At 38.5% G+C, this 15,009-nt stretch overlaps 1 protein-coding gene across 4 annotated transcripts; it reads right to left on the bottom strand.

Moving 5' to 3' along the window:
* Window positions 1-858: 858 nt before the first annotated feature.
* lhx6a (LIM homeobox 6a) lies at window positions 859-14,506 on the bottom strand. Of its 4 annotated transcripts, XR_010911572.1 has the most exons (10): window positions 13,900-14,504; window positions 12,961-13,032; window positions 12,512-12,694; window positions 10,633-10,754; window positions 3,828-4,048; window positions 3,274-3,374; window positions 3,012-3,107; window positions 2,559-2,730; window positions 1,876-2,452; window positions 862-1,118 (listed from the first exon to the last, which is right to left on the bottom strand). XR_010911572.1 is itself a non-coding variant. In XM_067484237.1 (9 exons), the coding sequence occupies exons 1-9, from the start codon at window positions 13,975-13,977 to the stop codon at window positions 2,373-2,375; spliced, it is 1,122 nt and encodes a 373-aa protein (XP_067340338.1). In that variant the 5' UTR covers window positions 13,978-14,506; the 3' UTR covers window positions 859-2,372. The 4 variants fall into 4 exon arrangements, 3 of the variants coding, with proteins under 3 accessions (XP_067340338.1, XP_067340339.1, XP_067340337.1); XM_067484237.1 differs by having other exon boundaries at window positions 859-2,452; window positions 3,828-4,045; window positions 13,900-14,506; XM_067484236.1 differs by having other exon boundaries at window positions 860-2,452.
* Between the last annotated feature and the right edge of the window lie 503 nt (window positions 14,507-15,009).

Consider the following 15,009-nt stretch of genomic DNA (forward strand, 5'->3'; position numbering starts at 1 on the left):
ATTTTCTTTTTAGTTTTTTAAAACGCCTTTAATCTAATACATCTTCTGCACAAAAAATATGATTTAACGTTATCAAACATTTTCTAAGCCTGAATTAGGTAAGGTAACATTTCTACACTTTGCGCTTCCTGTTTGTTCAACACGAATCCAATGTGAAATGCAAATCCACTGTCTTCCACATAAATAGTGACATAAATGTTTGATGAAGCTGTTATCCTAAAGAAAACATTTTGTGCTTACACTATATTTAAAATATCAGAATTGAAGCATGAAATTTACATGTCAAATAGGATTATATGTGTAATTTGTGTGAAGTTTCAATTAAAATAATATTTAATATAACAGGGATACTTATATAGATGAATATTGTTGCTGTATATATAGTCATATATATATATAACGTTTTGGCATGTAATGCTCATTTGCAGGTAACATTAACAGCACACATGTTTTTGAATTTATAATTAACAAAAATTATTAGCAGATCATATGCTGCTGTACTAAACCTCCTCAGTCATCTAAATAACTTAACATTTAGTTTAGCTTAATGCACCCTTCCTGCTGCTTGACAAATACATTTTCACTAATAGTGCACACAAACACACACACACACACACACACACACACACACACAGACACACACACAGGGTTATACACAGTTATCCGCAAAAATGAGAGCAAACATGCTCTCATGTAAACATGTATCGACAAGCACAAGCTAGAAATCCTCATGCTAACGTTATGGAAAAACAGAAGATACAATTGCGTAATATTTGTGGATTAAAAAATTATTTTAATCAAATGAAACTAATGGAGAATTATTGCTTATTGCGAACTAATTTGTGCTCAGAAATAATCAAAAGCAAAAACAATATTCTATTTAACATTCTATTTTATTGCATTTAGTACACAAAACATTTTGATGCACAGTCTATCAAATAAACTTTTTTGTTTCATTTCAATTCTTTTTTAACAAAACAAAACAATTTCAGAGGAAAAAAGTGCTTTACAGGGATTTATCATCTCAATAAATACAAGGACATTGAGGTCTTGTTGGATCCTGTTCTTCACACAATTGGCCATGGCACTAAAATACAGATGCACACTCTCCACCCCTCCTAGTACACACACACACACACACACACACACACACACACACACACGTCTTACTATGTACAAACCAGTTTTTTCAAATTGTCCATATTGTACCAATAATGCATTTGCTGCCTTTTGTGAAAGGCACACACACAGAGGCTGAACAAGCAAAGGTAAAATCATAAATAATCATAAAGGCTGTTTGGAAATATGAAAATATGTAACTTATAAAAACTCAGCTTTTGTAGGAATGTATAGTTCGACTAGTATGCTCATCTCAGACTTCTTATTTTTAAATAATTGTGGTGGAATAAAATCTGTTTATTCCTGTTTTTAATCCTACAGTCATAATTTAATAATACACAAGCCCAGACATTGTCCTTTATGGTTTTCCTTCATGACAACCAGCATGGTACAACAATTATGTTTTGATTTTCTACTATTGGAAGATTAAAATGGAATATTTTCCTACAATTTGTTTTTATGTTTAGCTTTTAATTTGGTAATTTGCTGCTGAAAACAACTACTGTTTATTTAAATAATTGAAAAGATAAGGCACACAATCTTTTCATTTTTTTAACAAATAGCAAACCAAATCAACATAAATTCTTCTATTAATTTCTGTGGATAATTGACCAAAAACCAAACTGGCAGATTTCTGCCTGTGAAGATGTCATAAAGTCATTACTAGTGGAAATATTTTAAAAGTGAGCATATTTAGTTTTTTTACTTAAGTTTTCCTTCATAGTTGCTTAGAGAGGAAAGATGGAGGAATCTTACCTCTAATGTGATCTAATGCGTGTGCCGGGCCCTTGGGCCATAATGACACTTTCCCCTTAAATTTCCTCCTGTTTGTTTCTCTTCAGTACACTGACAGCAGTCAGGAGGCTTCAGTCCTGCTTCCTTAATCAGTTCCATCCCTTCAAAACTCCCTCCACCTTCAGGTCAGATGGTGGATGAGCAGAGTATAGGACGCTGTGACACATGTGAAGCAAAATGGTTCCTTTAGGTGGTCAGTGAGTTCCTGCTAATGATAAAAGCTTCAGGATCATTTTGACAGACTGGCTGCAGGAGGGATATTCCTGTCCTCAGAGAAAAAAACATCACGAACGGTGTGTCTTAGTTTTGCGGCTTTCTTCGATTTCATTTTCAGTGGGCAGGGTCCAATTTTATCCAAGCTGACTCCTGACAACTGGGTCAGGTTGGTACATGTCTTTGATGGCAGAGCAGGGGTTTAGGGTCCATAGGAATAGGGTCATAGGGGTCATAGTGGAGCACTAGCGGCTGAGGGGGAGCTGAGGCAACGTCATTGCCTGGTGAGGGAGACTCTGAGATGTCAGCACGGAGAAGGGGTGACCTGAATAATGAAACAAAGACAACTGCTTTAGAAAAAGGATCCAGAGTCACTAAATAGAAGTTGAAAGATTTAGGTGTCCACTGTATAACAGTTAAGTAAAACTCACTGTCGATGTACCCGTGAAGGGACACCATGCGCGCCCGCTCAGGACTGCCAAAAGGAGAGTAATGCAGCTCATCAGGAAGAGACGAGGGTATCCTGGACTGGGGATGACCTTGGGGAGCCCCACTGTGGGGCGTGTGCTTTTTGTGTCTGGCTCGGCAGTTTTGAAACCACACCTATGAAGACACAATGTAACCAGACATTAAGTACTTAAAGTCTTTAAATTAATATGTTGAAAAACAAAAAAACTGTGGAAATGAATTAACCTATATGTTTTGCTGTTATTATGTTAATGGAAATATATTCTGATCCTTTTATTTATTGCAGGGCTGGATCATGGCTGGAAATGTACGTTTTTTTTTTTTTTTGTTGCTTTCATATTGAATGGATATCACATTCAGCTACTAACAAACCATAACATATGTGCACTAATTTGCACCAGTGCCAATTTACTGACCTGTATAACTCTCCTGCTGAGACCTGTCATATCAGCTAATTTCTGTAGTGTTTGGGCGTCTGGATTATTGTCCTGGGCGAACTGAGCCTGCATGATCTGTATGTTGAGACAAGACATTATGACCAAATGGAATGCTGCTGAAAGAATGAAATACCATATTCAGGATTTATTTATTGATGTAGTGTCATTCAAATATGTGGCACAGGCTTCATATTTACAAAATGAGCTGGGAAAAAAAGTGTGTACAATCTCTGTGTCTGACCTGTAGCTGTTCTGCAGTGAAGGATGTCCTTGCCCTTTTGGCTGGTTTGGGCTGACTGTCTTGTTCTGTTGGAACCGCTCCTTCTAATGTAATACCATTGCCTGAAAAACATAACGGACGCAAATCAGATGAGCTACTTTATATGTTAATTTAGAAAAAGCATAGATGTCTTAGGAGACGTATTTAATGCACAAATCTTAGAGACTGTACACCAGAAGGACTTTTTGTCACGGTTGGGACCCTAAGTAAGAAACAGTCTAGTCCTGTGTTCTTGTAACTTAACCTGCCAATCCTGTGGGCAACCATCAGAACCACTGAAAATCAGGAATTAGCATGTATCAATAATATAATTCTAAATATTTATTATAGTCAATACAGCAGATAATACATTTATATACTTTAATTATTTAACAATTATGTTTTAAGCTGCTCACAGAATATTATGAAAAATATTGAAATACATGCATTTGGATTAATTCTGTTTAAGACTTGAGAAAACATCTGGACAACCACTGTGAAGCACTGAAGTAACTTTTGCCAGAACTGCTACTCACCACTCTCAGCTGCTCGTTTGAGGTTCTCCACCATGGTGTCGTAGTGAATCCTACACAGGACCTTCTCCTCCACCAAGCCAAACTCCTCTCCCGTGGACAGCTGCCTTTTACATGAGTAGCAGGCAAAACACGCCAAGTGGTATGCGTTTCCTCTTGCACGGCGCACCCAGTCACTGGCGTATATCTGCCGCCCACAGCGGGCACACTTAGTACCAAACCTACTGTGAGAGAGAGAAACAGAGAGGCAGGAGAAGTGGGAGAGAGTAATGAGGAATTAATAGTTTGTAGAGAATTTGTTTAGCAGTAGGTCATCTTTTAAATTGTAAAAATTTTTTCTAGGCCGTTTTCAGTTAATACACACACAGAATTTAACATGTACAGACTGATCCTCCTTGAAAAAAATTTAATTTTGAGAAAACAGGTTGAAAATGTTTTTAAACTAAAATTTTTGGCCGAACTCTATCAGCTTCACAGAAGAAACTTTGGGGGAGGATGTGGCCTCCAGAAAACACTCCTGACTGCGGCTGCAAGCTGAGCCCTAAATGCAAACAAACCAACACCTGCAATTTCCTGGTTGATGCATGAAGACTCTGACATATACACATGGTCAAACACACACACATGCATGTGCGCGCGCGCACACACACGCACACACACAGGGAACAAAAGAAGACACACGTAACCTACGGTGGCTTTACACAGAGTGGAAGATGAAGAAAGACTTGGATGACATCACTCTAGATCCCCCTGCAGAAACTGATAGCAACAGTGAGGTCAGTCAGCATGTAAACCCAAACCACCTGACTTACTGTTCTGAGTGGGTGGTGTAGGGGGAAGATGAGAGATAAATGAACCAAAAGTTAGACAGGGAATGGGTTTGAATATCAGCTGGAAACAAGATATTAATGTCAGAAATAAACATGCTCTACTCTTTTGAAATATTCTATGTAAATGTGACAGGATGAGACAAATACTCTACAGGGGGAGAAGTAGTATAAGAGCTCGTTTGAAGAAACACTGCCACAGGTTTAAATTCAACAGAATTTACGTTTGTCAGAGATACAGAAAGTGATTGAAAGCTGTTTTATTCCTAAAGATATAAATTGCGAGAACATATTTTTGAACGAACGCCATGAAAACAACACCAATAATGCATTAGTTTCTTAGTGTTTTTTAGTACTGCTCTTTCTGTCTGTGATACTCAGCACCGCACCATTTTAGTCCTTCTAAAGAAGCAACATAGTTTTACAAAGCAGAACTGCACTGGAGCTTTTAAATAAACAGAGAAGTTGCACATTTCTCAGGGATCATTTTCAGCTGTGGGATAATACAAATGTGGTTTTCCATCAAATGTTTACTGATGTGTTTTCAATACTTTTTAGATTCCAATGGAGGTCCAGGGCAAAGAGGAATACGATTATTTTAGGATTGATAAATTAAGTTTAGTCAAAATACGCATATTAAGACCTATGTTTTTTAACATTCAAAATACTCACGTTATTAAAACTGTAATATTATACCAATTTCCTGTTTTATGTAATATCAAAACACAGCTTCTCAATTAACAACCATATAACAACCTATTGCTGGTGTTGGCAGTGCCAATTCTGATGAATGTGATTTGTAAGCAGCCTGAGAGAAAGTGCTACCTCAGGAATGAAACTTGGAGAAAAGAGCAGAAACATATGACAAACTGTACAGCCAGAATTATTATTTTCAACTGGCTTTACTGTTCACTGTTCCATAAAAGTATTTAGGCTAATGGCTGGATCAATAGTTCTGACATGTAGCCTTTTTATTATTATTTTTGGAAATTTCCCCACTGTGGGACGAACAATGGTTTATCTTGTCTGCTGATATAAAGAGAAAACTCACAAAAGCACAAACATGAACAAAATTCAAGCTCAGTATAGTTGAAAGCCATAACAAAACACTGGAGAGTGTATGGATCAGGTTGAGAAGAACAGACATTGAGAGAGAGGAGGTAAGTGGTTGAGGCAGAGGACTGTAGTGCTGAGGGAAATGGCAAAGTAAAGAGCACGGATGGCAGCGAGAGAGCAGGAGTATGGGGGTGCAAGAGACTGGGGTTGCCAAGTGACTGGGTTTGGCAGTGTATCAGTGCACTCAAATCCACTCTTTCTGGGATAAAAGCATGCTATAGTCCTCCTTATGTACATGAGGAGACCTTGTTGGCCAGAAGTTTCATGTTCATGCATGTAGTGGAGAACATTTATCGGTCATTATAAAATGCCTACTGTTCCAGGATCTGCCTCCTCTAAGCCCTAATCTGCATCTATCAGTCAGGTTTCCTATTTTTATTGCAATGTTTCTATAAGCTAAATTGCCTAAATGCAACAATGTCCAGATCACCAGCATTTTACCAAGGCTGGCATTCCTCATAACAAATTTAGCTCCGCATTAGAGCAGTGAGAACCTCAGAAAAGGTCTTTGTGGTGACCTTGAAGTAAAATTGCCCAGCGCAGCACTTACAGGGGGCTTAAGTTATCACAGATATATGCAACTTAACCAAAACCCCCTTATAAACCATTAAACCCATTCCAGAGACAAATCGACTCCATGGTTTACTATACAGCATGTACATATAATTTCAGATTGTTATGGAGAATTCAAGCCTCTCTCTGCAGTACAGAGGAAAAGATTGTGGAACACTGCGGCTAATCTAGCATGACAGCTTGTCAGTTTCATGCTCTGAGACAGAACCCAGAAAAGCTGCAAATCATTCCATGTTTTAACCCCCACCCTTCATCCCTCCATCTTCATCTCTCCAGACCCCTCACTCCCACTATTTTTTTGTATCTTGTTTTGTCTTTGAACTAAATACCTGGTGTTTATTTTGGAACAGTGTCAATCCTCATGGTCCCTGTATCACTCAGAAGAGGGAAAACCGTACACCGCAAGAATCTCTTTTCCCCAGACTTCTCCTATTTGCTCCCCTTCTTTTGTCTAATCTTTACTTTTTTGTACAGTAATTCACCTGCTGCTGAAAGAGGGGCTAGAGTAGGTACACGTTTTTTGGATTATTCTTGATGTGCTATGAGAATACACTAATCTCTATTAGATTTGCCCTAAGAGACTAAGAGAGAGCTTGACTGTGTGGTTTCAAGGCACAGGGTTTATGTTAAGTCTAAAGTGTGGCAATCTAAGCGATCTAAAAAATAAAGGCTAATTCTTTTTGACACTTTTTTTTTTTATATTGTCAGGCTTTGACATGTAACCCTGCTCAAATGGAACTTACTTTTTTCTGTTCTCTGGATAATATGCGGTGCAGTAATTGAACATGAGCTTCTTTGTAAATTATCTAATTAAATACTGAGCAGTCTTTATTGATGATTATGTGAAGCACTGTGTCACAAATATCTTATCAGAATTCTAATTGGACATGCTCTTTCTCTGTACCCGTTATTCTTTTTGTTGCTATGGAGACCTAATCAGCTAACCAGAGGTAGGTTGATGAATAATTATTACAAAACAAAAATACACACACATAGAGAGATGTACACATGAACATGTGTACATCTCGCCCACAGAGTTCCCCATACACATGGACTCTGGTTACAGTGTCAGTATCCCACGGCGCCCCTGATTAGTGCAGCAATGCAACTTCCTGTGTGGCCCGCAGCTCACAGACAAGGATGACGTTTCTTGGGAGCGGGACGAAAGAAGAGAGCAGGGGAGCAAGGGGGGTCAGGGAAAGAGGCTGATAAAGAAATGGTTTGCTTGTGTGTGTATAAGCAAAGCCCTATGGCATGACATGGATTTAAGAGGTACAGCATAGTCTCTGTCTTGCGCCCCCTGTCCTGACATACACACCTTCTTTCTCTCTTCCCATACACACACACGTATATGGAGGGAAACCCACTCTGATTTCCTGTTATTACGCTCCATTAAAGTATCTGTCAGTCTAAAACCAGATGAGAGGCTGACACAGATGAGAAAATACCTCCAGAGGTTTGAAACCAGCCCAGAGGTACTGGGCATGTATTGGTGTTTAGCTTAGTTTAAATCTGGCTTAAACCCAGAAAACACTTCATATTTACAGAGACATTTACATGCCTCATTCTTCCCAACGCAAAGCTTCACTGTTGCTACAAGATTTTAAAAATATTTTCTAATTTTCCAGAGCAACTTCCAAGGAAATATAATCTAAACCCACAAAAATTGTGAGCATATGACACTTCATCACTTTGCTTGTTGTTCCTATTTTTAGACTTACACAACAGCAAGTGTTATTCCACTGACAGGAGTAGATTTTATCAAATGCTGCATTCTGGGCTTATAATCAGTTTCTAAACCTAGTCTCAATAGTTATACACCTCTGGAATATGGAAGAAATCTTTGATATATGAAACATATATGCATGGAGAAGCAACTGCAACCCACACCATTAATCAGGAAATGTAAGAAATATTTGAGAAAATGGCTATACCACCTTGGTAAGGCAGAAACCAGGCACTACACAGACAGGGAAGTTCACAACAAGGATTTGAAGTTTGAAGGACAAATTCAATGATGAATGTAAAATTTTAATTGTCACACGCAAACAAAAATATAGTCTTGAACTTCATGTTATTTAAAGAAGAACTGAATTAATAAATTAGTTTATAATTTTAAAAAATGTATGGAAATATTCCGTAACTACAGCAAATCCTATTGGAAGCTAAGACAGTTTCTGTTACACTGCGAAGCTACACTACTCAGATTTCACTTGTTTACTGTTACATTTTCTCTATAATTAGATTCATGTACTTATTTAAAGTCTATAACAAACTTTACTGGAGCATCAAAATTACTGATATTTTATTGTTTTTTAATTTGGAGGTTTAAAGGTTTTACTTTTTTGTGTTTATGTCAATTGAATTTATAGCAAAGAACCAAACTTCATCTTTAATTTGGGCTAGAAAAATAAGAATTTCTACAACTGGTCAACAATTTTCTTTTATGTAGCTTTAAGTCACAGGCTGAAATAAAACTGGAAACTGAAACCTCAAATCTTTATCCTGGTGGAAAACATAACTGTAAATACATTTAACATGTCCCCACACAAACAAGCTTTTTAATCAAAATGATATTATGACATGTAATTACAGTACACATTTCCATGACGAGTATAATATGTGGCCCAGTGATATCTACGTTCATGCCACGCATTACCATTTTTGGGGAACTAATGCTCTGACATATTGTAAATCCACTTTCCATGTTTAATAATGGCTCACAGTTGAGAGAACAGTGTTGATGGTGAGAGGGGTGAAAGGGGAAGCAGCATTTAGATGGAGCCGGATCAGGTAAAATATTTTTATAATGTGGCAGAGAAAACATGAAAATGAGCAAAATGATTGGCAGCTGCAGGACATGCATAAATAAACAGAGATCTCAGTGTTTGATTATGTATGCCTGTGTGTGTCAATGTGTATGTGTGTGTGTGTGTGCGTGTACGAGTATTTTTGTTTGCGTGTTCTTTCACTTGTATAAAGAGGCAATGTGTACAGTGCATTTTTGCTAATATGTGTATGTAAATGTTTAATATTCATGTTTTCATATTCAGGTGTGTAGCTATGTTTTTGCCTTAGTATGTATGTGTGCATTTTTAGTTTGGATAGGAGTCACATTCAGATCAGAAACATGCTGACCAGGCACTTGGGGCGGTCTAATTGCTGGTCTGGAGGCCTGAGGGTCCGGGGTGGAGGACAACTAATTGGTGGTGATTATAAACCTCAGAACGGTGGCTTGGTGTCAGGTTTCCACCAAGCAAACACCAAAGCTCACTCACACATGTGCACACATGAACACACACAACCTGATATGCAAAAATTGGACGTGTGTCTCCATACGATAAATATGTAGACAGCTCCTGGCTACTGAACAGAATTCTACAATATTGTTGCTAGTTTTTGGACCCCATTTAACCTTAGGTACAACACACACACACACACACACACACACACTTTTATCTTCCAAGCATGTTTCAGATTCAATCAGGTTTACAAACTGAATCCACACACTGTCAAATAATAGAAAAAGAAAAATGTGAGTATGTGAGTATGTGTGAGTAGAAACATCAGTCATCTGAGACTTAATCCTCCTCTGCTGCCTGTGCAGGCAAAGATAGAATAGTAGGCTGATGTGTGATGTATGATGAACAGAATGTCTCTGACTTAACAATAATTTTTAAAAATGTCAAAAAGAAAATACCAAAAATGTGCCAAAATGTATAAGGATATACAGATAGATAGATAGAGACAAAGAGACTGAAAATAGAAAATGTGCAATTATCTTAACATGGAGTGATAAGAGTGTGAGTTCACATATGTTTATTTAGCCTACAAAAAAAGAAAACATGATACGTCCTTGTGGCCAAATACAACACATAATCTACAGCAAGTGTAATCTGACATGATCAACAGAGAACTCTGAAAGATAGAACCACCAAAAATACATTTAGGTAAGGCTTTTTAAATGTGATGTCCACAAAACTCACTTTTTGCTTTTCTATTTGTGTGGGTGAAAACTTGAAATGTTGTGTTTTGGGATTTTGGATAGCCATAACAAAACTGTGGATCTTTCAGCTCAGCTAAGTAAAGACTTTGTTACAGAGTTTCAGGTTTTCAAAACGTCTTTCAAGAAGACATGAGGAAACCCGCATCCCTCTGAAAGGACTGTGTGCGCGCGCGCGTGTGTGTGTGTGAGAGAGTGAGGGAGAGAGAGAGATACAGAGGAGGGAGGGAGTCCTGTGTTGGCAGAGTAAACGTGGTATTTTGAAAACACGGTCATAAACTTACCCTACCTGAAATAATCCATTTTACAGAAGATCTCTTTGTTTTTGATGTAGCAGCTGCTGTGCTGACGTAGCGACGTCCTGCAGACGGAGCACTCCAGACAGCGCACGTGCCAGATGAGATTGTTCACCTGCAGAGAGACACAACCATGTCAAACACGTCGGCCTACAATGATGATAAACCTCTGCAACAAGGACCTCAAGTGTAGCTGCTGACTAATGACTTCGACTTCATGCAAAGTGTTAAGTGATAAAAAATTAATAAGATCGTTCATTATGAGTTCATTATCTTCGCGGTGAAATGTTTGTTTCTTTATTATTCGTTTTCTTTCATTCATTCTTTCTTTCTTTTTTCTATGTTAACGTACTAATACTTTCATGTATCCTATTATTACCACAAAATATATAACCTAAATACCTCTACGGTGACGCTCAATAATGAGTTTGTTTTAATTCTTAATGTTCATTAAAGTGAGGAAAGGATCTTTGATTTTACGTCAGAAATGTTTATGTCTAATTAAATTATTAGGCTGTAAAATTACAGCAGCTCGTTCTCCGTAAGTGATAAGTAACCTTGTTATTAAAATACATGTATTGTAATGCACTACTATATTGACCCGAACAAACACATAATGGAACTGAGTAGCCTACAATATTTTCATCAACAGCAATTATGATAACCTCATAGTAAAAGGTTAAAGGTTCATATGCAAAGCAATTTCACTGCCGGTCGTTGAAATATTTTACACGAAAAACAAATTTTGCCTAATTGATCCAAGAGAGCATGGCAGCTGTCTTACAACGCAAACTGAAAAAATATAAAAGTAAATAAAAGTGTTTTTTGGTGCTTTAGCTAAATGCATTTTGAAATGCAACAAACAAAATCATTTATTGTTTCAATTTTCCCAAAAGTAGATGATTTTCTACATACATTATTTTGCAGCGTGGCAGTGGGTGCAGCCGCATAATCTTTACATACAAAAGAAGGTTAATTATTTTTTATGGAAAAGAACAAATAAAGTGCTTCTCACTATCGAGTTTATTGTTTTATTTTGTATTATAGAAAATAAACAATTCTATCTCTTTATACTTCTCTTTATTTATATAATAAAACAATTAAAATTATACTATACAGAATACAATTATGACACAGATGATATTCTAATAGTCCTGACGTCTAAATAATTAAATAAATATTTTAAAAAATTACATGCTTTTAAAGCCTAACTATTTTGTAATTAAAAAGACTATTTTGTCCTAACAGTGTTTATGATATCTGTTGTGTCTGAGTACAAAGTCGATAATAATCAGATAATGTACTAATGGTCTTCACACTTCCTTTGCGCGCGACTTTAGAATGTTTTGTTTGGACGCACGCGAGCGGGCGGCACAAGACGGGGCGTGTTGACAGTGAGGCTGTAAAATAGAAAAACACATCTCTGTTGTGTCTGCGGTCTCCCATCCGCCGTTTGTCGTGTAATACTTAATTCACAAAAAATGACACTGAAGATAAGGTCGGCTACATTTTGCGTATCGAAGTTTCTGCAGGATATTTTGTTCTGTTTTGCTGCAGTAAAACAAAGCATCAGTTGCAAGTTAATTATTTTATTTGTCGGCTTGTTTCATACAGGCTGAGCTGCGTTTAGTCGATATCATGAAGGAAGGATTTCTTTATCCTGCAGCTTAAATGTTTTTCTTTAAAAGCTTTCCGTCCACGTACATCAGCACCAAACACACAAGGCCTGTGCAAACCAAAACAGGACCAACGCCAACATCCCCTGAATAGACAGGATATTTTTTGTCTGTGTCAAGAAAAATGTAACAATAAACAAGGCGTCCCGAAAAGAAAATGATTCTGTTGCAGACCAAAGTTACGTTCTGGTCTCACCTTCAGTAAGTATCGATCCAGGATCTCCAGACCGCAGCTGGCGCACATGTTCTTCCCGGTGGACTGCACCGAGCTGGTGGTGGAGGTCGGCGAACACACGGAAGGAGTGGATGGTGTGCTCGGAGACGAGCGAGTATCCTCCCGCTCCATGTTGGACCGCTGCGATTCTCCGTCCGAGTGAGACTGCAAGAGGGCATCAGCACAGCTCAGTAAGACACAGAATAGTCCTCATCCACACAGTGCCGATGTCGCCATTTCACCATGATGTAGGTCTCTAGCAATGCGAGGAAAACTCACACATTTGAAAAAAAAAAGGTATTTATCTAAATTCTAAATACAGTCCCAACATGCAGTGGAAGCCCGCGCACCACACGGATCACATTGCGAGCAAAGGACCCACTGAATGACCCGGACATTTTCAAAGCATAAACAGGCAATAAAGCTCTCACCATTGGCGTGTGTTTAGACTCCCCACTGCAGCGCAAGGCTCCCGGCGTACTCTGATGCTCCGTAGAGATCACCTACAAGACAACGTGAAGACAACGGAAAGCCTTCATCACTTTGCCCGTCTCATCTTCAGCAGATCCTCGGGACGCATTTGCAGCGAGCTCTTCAGGGCTACTCCTATATAAAGTAGTCCCGACAATAAACCCCGCTTAAAACTGTTTAAAAAGGCCCCCGCAACAAAAGGCACATTTTAATGAAGCTATTTCAATTTGGATTGATTTTTTCCCTGCCCTTAACCCATGCCTCTCAGAATAATAGTGTTTTCTTCGCAATCCAGGACACGAGAGTGGAGGGGGGAAACTACCTGTAATTACAAATAGCTCGAAACGCAGTGGATGAGAGGGACCCGGAGTGTCAATTTCAACTGTCAATCAGAAAAAGGCAACGGGTCACCCAAAGAATTGCAAATTTGATTTTTAATGGCTGTAATTAAAATCTAATTTTTCTCAGGCGAATTGGCAGCGCTCGAGAGGCTCGCGGACCGCAAATCACGCTATTCATAACAGAGAGGCGCGTGCCTCTTCACAGGAGCTGGCGCGTGCAGCTGATCTCAGTACACAAGCAATGATTCTCGTGACATCACAGAGAGCCAACACAAAACGCGCACACGGATGCACGAGGATGCAAATAAACCTCACGTTATTTTACGTTTTTTTTTTTTTTTGGTGCAACAGCAGATCGGCTCAAGAAAGAACACCAACAATTATCCAAAATAAACACATTTTACTTTGAGATCACTTATTGGATCTATTACAAAAGGAAAATCATACAATGCAAGTTCAGTCGTGACTAAACTGTAAAGGCCCAAACAATGTTATTCCATTTTGGACCCTTACGCACAAACCTGCAGCTTAAGACGGCCGTTACCAAAGTATTAGTACCTGCTTAGTGCGAATTCCTTCGGACAGAATCTTTTTTCCCTCTGACAGAGGGGACAAAACTTCATTTTTCCAGTACATGAACCCCCGGAGTCTCACAGCGTACAGTGTGTCCAAACTCGGTGCCTGGAGTCAGGGGAAGAGTCGGCGATGGGCGTCAGAGCCTGTACCGTCCGTTCCACGCATGGACTCGTATGTTACTGGTGCAGTTTTGCTTTAAACACAAAATGTTTTTGAAATGATGCTGTGCGCGACGATCTGACGTCCACTGACCACACAAAGTAAATAAGCTTTGCAGAGGCGAGGAATTGTTGCTACTCCTCAGAAAGCCTTATTTAGAACAGAAAGAGTTCTTCCTTTCTGTGTCCCCCCCTCTCTCCACTTTGGGGAAGGAGTCTGACTACAGGAAGTGGATCAAATTGAAATTCTCCGACGCTTCATAGGTGCAGGGAAGGTTGCAGGGCTCCAGAGAAAACGAGAGCGCAACAAGCAGAGAACCAGACCGTCTCTGCAGAGCTCTAGAGAAAGTTTGTGCGGCTCTCTGGCCTGCCTTAGTTAAAGAAGGGGGAGGGCGAGGGAAGACTTTCATCTGCGTGAGAAGGGTGGACACAGTTTGAAACAGTTTAGACACAAACTTAGTCAGATTCTGCTGGTGTACGTTTGGTATCTCAGACCTTTATAGCGACTGCCCGAGGGAAAAAAAATGTCCACTGTGATTTAAAGTTTTTTTTTTTATTACTGGCATTTATTTGGTACTACGAATATGCAACTGCTGATGACTGTAGTAATGCAAAACTACCGTGGATGCTGGGGTATATTATATATATATATATTATATAGTTCAGTTTTACATTTAGGTTTAAAATAATTTTCAAGAGAACAATTGTCATATACAAGATACATTATAATAGATTACACATTATGATAGATTTATTCTAAGTACTAAGTATAAAATATTTAAATTAATTTCAGAGGTGGATATCGTATCCCCATGATTCATGAATGTGTTTTTGTACTTAAAATATATTCATAATGTTTACATTCTGCGCGTTGTAAGGCCAAACCGAATCTAAAAAGATTAAACTTACAGATTGTGAAACAACTTTATTGTTG

This window comes from Channa argus, chromosome 18 (genome assembly GCF_033026475.1).
Source record: "Channa argus isolate prfri chromosome 18, Channa argus male v1.0, whole genome shotgun sequence".
Lineage (NCBI taxonomy): Eukaryota > Metazoa > Chordata > Actinopteri > Anabantiformes > Channidae > Channa > Channa argus.